This window comes from Diaphorina citri, unplaced genomic scaffold, assembly GCF_000475195.1.
Source record: "Diaphorina citri unplaced genomic scaffold, Diaci psyllid genome assembly version 1.1 scaffold12999, whole genome shotgun sequence".
Classification (NCBI taxonomy): domain Eukaryota; kingdom Metazoa; phylum Arthropoda; class Insecta; order Hemiptera; family Psyllidae; genus Diaphorina; species Diaphorina citri.
The window spans coordinates 1-10945 of record NW_007390368.1 but is presented as its reverse complement, the minus strand read 5'-3'; the positions used below and the strand labels follow the sequence as shown (position 1 = coordinate 10945).

At 44.3% G+C, this 10945-nt stretch overlaps 1 protein-coding gene across 1 annotated transcript; it reads right to left on the bottom strand.

Annotated features, from left to right (window-relative positions):
• Positions 1–693: 693 nt before the first annotated feature.
• On the bottom strand, positions 694–2389 carry LOC113473032 (tRNA-cytidine(32) 2-sulfurtransferase-like). Its single transcript, XM_026832799.1, has 2 exons — positions 2336–2389; positions 694–1006 (listed from the first exon to the last, which is right to left on the bottom strand). The coding sequence occupies exons 1-2, from the start codon at positions 2373–2375 to the stop codon at positions 792–794; spliced, it is 255 nt and encodes an 84-aa protein (XP_026688600.1). The 5' UTR covers positions 2376–2389; the 3' UTR covers positions 694–791.
• Positions 2390–10945: the final 8556 nt, after the last annotated feature.

The window sequence follows — 10945 nt, the reverse complement described above, 5'->3', positions numbered from 1 at the left end:
TCCTCTCTTCATACGACTACAGAAACTACAGATGGATGTGGGATCCGTAGCTGCGGCTTGCTCTAGGATAGCTAAAGGGAAGAGGAAGTATACTTGTCAGAATCATGTACAAAGAAGGTACTCGTAACGTAAATCTACAAGTAGTTTGGTGATTTTTTTTTTTCTAAAGAGGTTTGACAGAGGGGACTGTAATTGCTAAGGTCTTATCGTCCCGAAAGCGAAGAAGCTTATCTATTACAGGGTTTACACGCTTTTCCCGGAATGAAATTCCATGACTATTACAGGTACTTAAAAATCAGTAAGATTACCCCTCATTTCAATAAACTATATGCAAGCGGAAGGTCAATTAATATGAGGGGGAATGACCCGCAGGCCGTTTTTCGGAAAAAAAAACTTGATATTTAATTTGAACATTTTTAATTTTTGACCGGGGTGGCAAATTCCATTACTTTTCCAGGTTTTCTTTGAATTTTCACGATTTTCCATGACTTTTTGGCCGATTTTCAGATTCCATGACTTTTCCAGTTTTTCCAGATCGCGTATAAATCCTGCTTAACTTTTTAGCTTTTCCCAGCTCCACTCAGGCTGGGTGAGGTTAATGTAAGGGGGCGAGTAGCTTGTCACCAAATCGAGAGTAAAATGTTAATCTTGGCTTTTGGCCTGCCCCCGGGGGCGAGTAGCTTGTCACCAAATCGAGAGTAAAATGTTAATCTTGACTCTTGGCCTGCTCTTAACGGCAAGAGGTCCACCTGTCCAAATACCAACCACACTCGCAGTTGCTTCCCCCCGACTTACCGAATATAATAGTGAGCCTTCATGGATCTCAGCCGTCCATTGTGGAACACAGCCATGATAAATGTCTCTGCCAAGTCATCCAGATGCTGACCCAATGCTAGGACATTATAATTAGCTGATCTAGCTGCGGCATACAGGCGTCCTCTCTTCATACGACTACAGAAACTACAGATGGACGTGGGATCCGTAGCTGCGGCTTGCTCTAGGATAGCTAAAGGGAAGAGGAATAATACTTGTCAGAATCATACACAAAGAAGGTACTCGTAACGTAAATCTACAATTAGTTTGGTGAACTTTTTTTTTCTAAAGAGGTTTGACAGAGGGAACTGTAACTGCTAAGGTCTTATGGTCCCGAAAGTGAAGAGAGAAGGAAGACAGGATAGGAGAAAGCCAGCCGTTCCGAGAACGAACATTATCCCAGCAGGATAAAATCCACCCCCCGGGCGGGAATCAAAACCGCGACCTAGTTGGTGAACTAAAGAACTCATGGCCAGCCTAGTTAGCTTGGTTGGTAGCACGTCTGTCTTGTAATCGCTAGGTCGCGAGTTCGATTCCCGCCCTGGGCGGACTTTATCGTAAACAGATAGGGTTCGTTTTCCTATCTTAGGGTCTACAGTAGCTGCTCCTAGAGTGAAGTGTATGCCCTTGCTACGTGCATAGTATTGATATTGATGTAGTGTATGGAGTATACTTACGTTGTTCTTCATATAGATAATGCACCCCCAGGGCTGCCATGTAAGGAATGAGAGGTCTAGGATCATATGCATTGGAGCCAGGGTCTACAGTAGCTGCTCCTAGAGTGAAGTGTATGCCCTTGCTACGTGCATAGTATTGATATTGATGTAGTGTATGGAGTATACTTACGTTGTTCTTCATATAGATAATGCACCCCCAGGGCTGCCATGTAAGGAATGAGAGGTCTAGGATCATATGCATTGGAGCCAGGGTCTACAGTAGCTGCTCCTAGAGTGAAGTGTATGCCCTTGCTACGTGCATAGTATTGATATTGATGTAGTGTATGGAGTATACTTACGTTGTTCTTCATATAGATAATGCACCCCCAGGGCTGCCATGTAAGGAATGAGAGGTCTAGGATCATATGCATTGGAGCCAGGGTCTACAGTAGCTGCTCCTAGAGTGAAGTGTATGCCCTTGCTACGTGCATAGTATTGATATTGATGTAGTGTATGGAGTATACTTACGTTGTTCTTCATATAGATAATGCACCCCCAGGGCTGCCATGTAAGGAATGAGAGGTCTAGGATCATATGCATTGGAGCCAGGGTCTACAGTAGCTGCTCCTAGAGTGAAGTGTATGCCCTTGCTACGTGCATAGTATTGATATTGATGTAGTGTATGGAGTATACTTACGTTGTTCTTCATATAGATAATGCACCCCCAGGGCTGCCATGTAAGGAATGAGAGGTCTAGGATCATATGCATTGGAGCCAGGGTCTACAGTAGCTGCTCCTAGAGTGAAGTGTATGCCCTTGCTACGTGCATAGTATTGATATTGATGTAGTGTATGGAGTATACTTACGTTGTTCTTCATATAGATAATGCACCCCCAGGGCTGCCATGTAAGGAATGAGAGGTCTAGGATCATATGCATTGGAGCCAGGGTCTACAGTAGCTGCTCCTAGAGTGAAGTGTATGCCCTTGCTACGTGCATAGTATTGATATTGATGTAGTGTATGGAGTATACTTACGTTGTTCTTCATATAGATAATGCACCCCCAGGGCTGCCATGTAAGGAATGAGAGGTCTAGGATCATATGCATTGGAGCCAGGGTCTACAGTAGCTGCTCCTAGAGTGAAGTGTATGCCCTTGCTACGTGCATAGTATTGATATTGATGTAGTGTATGGAGTATACTTACGTTGTTCTTCATATAGATAATGCACCCCCAGGGCTGCCATGTAAGGAATGAGAGGTCTAGGATCATATGCATTGGAGCCAGGGTCTACAGTAGCTGCTCCTAGAGTGAAGTGTATGCCCTTGCTACGTGCATAGTATTGATATTGATGTAGTGTATGGAGTATACTTACGTTGTTCTTCATATAGATAATGCACCCCCAGGGCTGCCATGTAAGGAATGAGAGGTCTAGGATCATATGCATTGGAGCCAGGGTCTACAGTAGCTGCTCCTAGAGTGAAGTGTATGCCCTTGCTACGTGCATAGTATTGATATTGATGTAGTGTATGGAGTATACTTACGTTGTTCTTCATATAGATAATGCACCCCCAGGGCTGCCATGTAAGGAATGAGAGGTCTAGGATCATATGCATTGGAGCCAGGGTCTACAGTAGCTGCTCCTAGAGTGAAGTGTATGCCCTTGCTACGTGCATAGTATTGATATTGATGTAGTGTATGGAGTATACTTACGTTGTTCTTCATATAGATAATGCACCCCCAGGGCTGCCATGTAAGGAATGAGAGGTCTAGGATCATATGCATTGGAGCCAGGGTCTACAGTAGCTGCTCCTAGAGTGAAGTGTATGCCCTTGCTACGTGCATAGTATTGATATTGATGTAGTGTATGGAGTATACTTACGTTGTTCTTCATATAGATAATGCACCCCCAGGGCTGCCATGTAAGGAATGAGAGGTCTAGGATCATATGCATTGGAGCCAGGGTCTACAGTAGCTGCTCCTAGAGTGAAGTGTATGCCCTTGCTACGTGCATAGTATTGATATTGATGTAGTGTATGGAGTATACTTACGTTGTTCTTCATATAGATAATGCACCCCCAGGGCTGCCATGTAAGGAATGAGAGGTCTAGGATCATATGCATTGGAGCCAGGGTCTACAGTAGCTGCTCCTAGAGTGAAGTGTATGCCCTTGCTACGTGCATAGTATTGATATTGATGTAGTGTATGGAGTATACTTACGTTGTTCTTCATATAGATAATGCACCCCCAGGGCTGCCATGTAAGGAATGAGAGGTCTAGGATCATATGCATTGGAGCCAGGGTCTACAGTAGCTGCTCCTAGAGTGAAGTGTATGCCCTTGCTACGTGCATAGTATTGATATTGATGTAGTGTATGGAGTATACTTACGTTGTTCTTCATATAGATAATGCACCCCCAGGGCTGCCATGTAAGGAATGAGAGGTCTAGGATCATATGCATTGGAGCCAGGGTCTACAGTAGCTGCTCCTAGAGTGAAGTGTATGCCCTTGCTACGTGCATAGTATTGATATTGATGTAGTGTATGGAGTATACTTACGTTGTTCTTCATATAGATAATGCACCCCCAGGGCTGCCATGTAAGGAATGAGAGGTCTAGGATCATATGCATTGGAGCCAGGGTCTACAGTAGCTGCTCCTAGAGTGAAGTGTATGCCCTTGCTACGTGCATAGTATTGATATTGATGTAGTGTATGGAGTATACTTACGTTGTTCTTCATATAGATAATGCACCCCCAGGGCTGCCATGTAAGGAATGAGAGGTCTAGGATCATATGCATTGGAGCCAGGGTCTACAGTAGCTGCTCCTAGAGTGAAGTGTATGCCCTTGCTACGTGCATAGTATTGATATTGATGTAGTGTATGGAGTATACTTACGTTGTTCTTCATATAGATAATGCACCCCCAGGGCTGCCATGTAAGGAATGAGAGGTCTAGGATCATATGCATTGGAGCCAGGGTCTACAGTAGCTGCTCCTAGAGTGAAGTGTATGCCCTTGCTACGTGCATAGTATTGATATTGATGTAGTGTATGGAGTATACTTACGTTGTTCTTCATATAGATAATGCACCCCCAGGGCTGCCATGTAAGGAATGAGAGGTCTAGGATCATATGCATTGGAGCCAGGGTCTACAGTAGCTGCTCCTAGAGTGAAGTGTATGCCCTTGCTACGTGCATAGTATTGATATTGATGTAGTGTATGGAGTATACTTACGTTGTTCTTCATATAGATAATGCACCCCCAGGGCTGCCATGTAAGGAATGAGAGGTCTAGGATCATATGCATTGGAGCCAGGGTCTACAGTAGCTGCTCCTAGAGTGAAGTGTATGCCCTTGCTACGTGCATAGTATTGATATTGATGTAGTGTATGGAGTATACTTACGTTGTTCTTCATATAGATAATGCACCCCCAGGGCTGCCATGTAAGGAATGAGAGGTCTAGGATCATATGCATTGGAGCCAGGGTCTACAGTAGCTGCTCCTAGAGTGAAGTGTATGCCCTTGCTACGTGCATAGTATTGATATTGATGTAGTGTATGGAGTATACTTACGTTGTTCTTCATATAGATAATGCACCCCCAGGGCTGCCATGTAAGGAATGAGAGGTCTAGGATCATATGCATTGGAGCCAGGGTCTACAGTAGCTGCTCCTAGAGTGAAGTGTATGCCCTTGCTACGTGCATAGTATTGATATTGATGTAGTGTATGGAGTATACTTACGTTGTTCTTCATATAGATAATGCACCCCCAGGGCTGCCATGTAAGGAATGAGAGGTCTAGGATCATATGCATTGGAGCCAGGGTCTACAGTAGCTGCTCCTAGAGTGAAGTGTATGCCCTTGCTACGTGCATAGTATTGATATTGATGTAGTGTATGGAGTATACTTACGTTGTTCTTCATATAGATAATGCACCCCCAGGGCTGCCATGTAAGGAATGAGAGGTCTAGGATCATATGCATTGGAGCCAGGGTCTACAGTAGCTGCTCCTAGAGTGAAGTGTATGCCCTTGCTACGTGCATAGTATTGATATTGATGTAGTGTATGGAGTATACTTACGTTGTTCTTCATATAGATAATGCACCCCCAGGGCTGCCATGTAAGGAATGAGAGGTCTAGGATCATATGCATTGGAGCCAGGGTCTACAGTAGCTGCTCCTAGAGTGAAGTGTATGCCCTTGCTACGTGCATAGTATTGATATTGATGTAGTGTATGGAGTATACTTACGTTGTTCTTCATATAGATAATGCACCCCCAGGGCTGCCATGTAAGGAATGAGAGGTCTAGGATCATATGCATTGGAGCCAGGGTCTACAGTAGCTGCTCCTAGAGTGAAGTGTATGCCCTTGCTACGTGCATAGTATTGATATTGATGTAGTGTATGGAGTATACTTACGTTGTTCTTCATATAGATAATGCACCCCCAGGGCTGCCATGTAAGGAATGAGAGGTCTAGGATCATATGCATTGGAGCCAGGGTCTACAGTAGCTGCTCCTAGAGTGAAGTGTATGCCCTTGCTACGTGCATAGTATTGATATTGATGTAGTGTATGGAGTATACTTACGTTGTTCTTCATATAGATAATGCACCCCCAGGGCTGCCATGTAAGGAATGAGAGGTCTAGGATCATATGCATTGGAGCCAGGGTCTACAGTAGCTGCTCCTAGAGTGAAGTGTATGCCCTTGCTACGTGCATAGTATTGATATTGATGTAGTGTATGGAGTATACTTACGTTGTTCTTCATATAGATAATGCACCCCCAGGGCTGCCATGTAAGGAATGAGAGGTCTAGGATCATATGCATTGGAGCCAGGGTCTACAGTAGCTGCTCCTAGAGTGAAGTGTATGCCCTTGCTACGTGCATAGTATTGATATTGATGTAGTGTATGGAGTATACTTACGTTGTTCTTCATATAGATAATGCACCCCCAGGGCTGCCATGTAAGGAATGAGAGGTCTAGGATCATATGCATTGGAGCCAGGGTCTACAGTAGCTGCTCCTAGAGTGAAGTGTATGCCCTTGCTACGTGCATAGTATTGATATTGATGTAGTGTATGGAGTATACTTACGTTGTTCTTCATATAGATAATGCACCCCCAGGGCTGCCATGTAAGGAATGAGAGGTCTAGGATCATATGCATTGGAGCCAGGGTCTACAGTAGCTGCTCCTAGAGTGAAGTGTATGCCCTTGCTACGTGCATAGTATTGATATTGATGTAGTGTATGGAGTATACTTACGTTGTTCTTCATATAGATAATGCACCCCCAGGGCTGCCATGTAAGGAATGAGAGGTCTAGGATCATATGCATTGGAGCCAGGGTCTACAGTAGCTGCTCCTAGAGTGAAGTGTATGCCCTTGCTACGTGCATAGTATTGATATTGATGTAGTGTATGGAGTATACTTACGTTGTTCTTCATATAGATAATGCACCCCCAGGGCTGCCATGTAAGGAATGAGAGGTCTAGGATCATATGCATTGGAGCCAGGGTCTACAGTAGCTGCTCCTAGAGTGAAGTGTATGCCCTTGCTACGTGCATAGTATTGATATTGATGTAGTGTATGGAGTATACTTACGTTGTTCTTCATATAGATAATGCACCCCCAGGGCTGCCATGTAAGGAATGAGAGGTCTAGGATCATATGCATTGGAGCCAGGGTCTACAGTAGCTGCTCCTAGAGTGAAGTGTATGCCCTTGCTACGTGCATAGTATTGATATTGATGTAGTGTATGGAGTATACTTACGTTGTTCTTCATATAGATAATGCACCCCCAGGGCTGCCATGTAAGGAATGAGAGGTCTAGGATCATATGCATTGGAGCCAGGGTCTACAGTAGCTGCTCCTAGAGTGAAGTGTATGCCCTTGCTACGTGCATAGTATTGATATTGATGTAGTGTATGGAGTATACTTACGTTGTTCTTCATATAGATAATGCACCCCCAGGGCTGCCATGTAAGGAATGAGAGGTCTAGGATCATATGCATTGGAGCCAGGGTCTACAGTAGCTGCTCCTAGAGTGAAGTGTATGCCCTTGCTACGTGCATAGTATTGATATTGATGTAGTGTATGGAGTATACTTACGTTGTTCTTCATATAGATAATGCACCCCCAGGGCTGCCATGTAAGGAATGAGAGGTCTAGGATCATATGCATTGGAGCCAGGGTCTACAGTAGCTGCTCCTAGAGTGAAGTGTATGCCCTTGCTACGTGCATAGTATTGATATTGATGTAGTGTATGGAGTATACTTACGTTGTTCTTCATATAGATAATGCACCCCCAGGGCTGCCATGTAAGGAATGAGAGGTCTAGGATCATATGCATTGGAGCCAGGGTCTACAGTAGCTGCTCCTAGAGTGAAGTGTATGCCCTTGCTACGTGCATAGTATTGATATTGATGTAGTGTATGGAGTATACTTACGTTGTTCTTCATATAGATAATGCACCCCCAGGGCTGCCATGTAAGGAATGAGAGGTCTAGGATCATATGCATTGGAGCCAGGGTCTACAGTAGCTGCTCCTAGAGTGAAGTGTATGCCCTTGCTACGTGCATAGTATTGATATTGATGTAGTGTATGGAGTATACTTACGTTGTTCTTCATATAGATAATGCACCCCCAGGGCTGCCATGTAAGGAATGAGAGGTCTAGGATCATATGCATTGGAGCCAGGGTCTACAGTAGCTGCTCCTAGAGTGAAGTGTATGCCCTTGCTACGTGCATAGTATTGATATTGATGTAGTGTATGGAGTATACTTACGTTGTTCTTCATATAGATAATGCACCCCCAGGGCTGCCATGTAAGGAATGAGAGGTCTAGGATCATATGCATTGGAGCCAGGGTCTACAGTAGCTGCTCCTAGAGTGAAGTGTATGCCCTTGCTACGTGCATAGTATTGATATTGATGTAGTGTATGGAGTATACTTACGTTGTTCTTCATATAGATAATGCACCCCCAGGGCTGCCATGTAAGGAATGAGAGGTCTAGGATCATATGCATTGGAGCCAGGGTCTACAGTAGCTGCTCCTAGAGTGAAGTGTATGCCCTTGCTACGTGCATAGTATTGATATTGATGTAGTGTATGGAGTATACTTACGTTGTTCTTCATATAGATAATGCACCCCCAGGGCTGCCATGTAAGGAATGAGAGGTCTAGGATCATATGCATTGGAGCCAGGGTCTACAGTAGCTGCTCCTAGAGTGAAGTGTATGCCCTTGCTACGTGCATAGTATTGATATTGATGTAGTGTATGGAGTATACTTACGTTGTTCTTCATATAGATAATGCACCCCCAGGGCTGCCATGTAAGGAATGAGAGGTCTAGGATCATATGCATTGGAGCCAGGGTCTACAGTAGCTGCTCCTAGAGTGAAGTGTATGCCCTTGCTACGTGCATAGTATTGATATTGATGTAGTGTATGGAGTATACTTACGTTGTTCTTCATATAGATAATGCACCCCCAGGGCTGCCATGTAAGGAATGAGAGGTCTAGGATCATATGCATTGGAGCCAGGGTCTACAGTAGCTGCTCCTAGAGTGAAGTGTATGCCCTTGCTACGTGCATAGTATTGATATTGATGTAGTGTATGGAGTATACTTACGTTGTTCTTCATATAGATAATGCACCCCCAGGGCTGCCATGTAAGGAATGAGAGGTCTAGGATCATATGCATTGGAGCCAGGGTCTACAGTAGCTGCTCCTAGAGTGAAGTGTATGCCCTTGCTACGTGCATAGTATTGATATTGATGTAGTGTATGGAGTATACTTACGTTGTTCTTCATATAGATAATGCACCCCCAGGGCTGCCATGTAAGGAATGAGAGGTCTAGGATCATATGCATTGGAGCCAGGGTCTACAGTAGCTGCTCCTAGAGTGAAGTGTATGCCCTTGCTACGTGCATAGTATTGATATTGATGTAGTGTATGGAGTATACTTACGTTGTTCTTCATATAGATAATGCACCCCCAGGGCTGCCATGTAAGGAATGAGAGGTCTAGGATCATATGCATTGGAGCCAGGGTCTACAGTAGCTGCTCCTAGAGTGAAGTGTATGCCCTTGCTACGTGCATAGTATTGATATTGATGTAGTGTATGGAGTATACTTACGTTGTTCTTCATATAGATAATGCACCCCCAGGGCTGCCATGTAAGGAATGAGAGGTCTAGGATCATATGCATTGGAGCCAGGGTCTACAGTAGCTGCTCCTAGAGTGAAGTGTATGCCCTTGCTACGTGCATAGTATTGATATTGATGTAGTGTATGGAGTATACTTACGTTGTTCTTCATATAGATAATGCACCCCCAGGGCTGCCATGTAAGGAATGAGAGGTCTAGGATCATATGCATTGGAGCCAGGGTCTACAGTAGCTGCTCCTAGAGTGAAGTGTATGCCCTTGCTACGTGCATAGTATTGATATTGATGTAGTGTATGGAGTATACTTACGTTGTTCTTCATATAGATAATGCACCCCCAGGGCTGCCATGTAAGGAATGAGAGGTCTAGGATCATATGCATTGGAGCCAGGGTCTACAGTAGCTGCTCCTAGAGTGAAGTGTATGCCCTTGCTACGTGCATAGTATTGATATTGATGTAGTGTATGGAGTATACTTACGTTGTTCTTCATATAGATAATGCACCCCCAGGGCTGCCATGTAAGGAATGAGAGGTCTAGGATCATATGCATTGGAGCCAGGGTCTACAGTAGCTGCTCCTAGAGTGAAGTGTATGCCCTTGCTACGTGCATAGTATTGATATTGATGTAGTGTATGGAGTATACTTACGTTGTTCTTCATATAGATAATGCACCCCCAGGGCTGCCATGTAAGGAATGAGAGGTCTAGGATCATATGCATTGGAGCCAGGGTCTACAGTAGCTGCTCCTAGAGTGAAGTGTATGCCCTTGCTACGTGCATAGTATTGATATTGATGTAGTGTATGGAGTATACTTACGTTGTTCTTCATATAGATAATGCACCCCCAGGGCTGCCATGTAAGGAATGAGAGGTCTAGGATCATATGCATTGGAGCCAGGGTCTACAGTAGCTGCTCCTAGAGTGAAGTGTATGCCCTTGCTACGTGCATAGTATTGATATTGATGTAGTGTATGGAGTATACTTACGTTGTTCTTCATATAGATAATGCACCCCCAGGGCTGCCATGTAAGGAATGAGAGGTCTAGGATCATATGCATTGGAGCCAGGGTCTACAGTAGCTGCTCCTAGAGTGAAGTGTATGCCCTTGCTACGTGCATAGTATTGATATTGATGTAGTGTATGGAGTATACTTACGTTGTTCTTCATATAGATAATGCACCCCCAGGGCTGCCATGTAAGGAATGAGAGGTCTAGGATCATATGCATTAGAGCCAGGGTCTACAGTAGCTGCTCCTAGAGTGAAGTGTATGCCCTTGCTACGTGCATAGTATTGATATTGATGTAGTGTATGGAG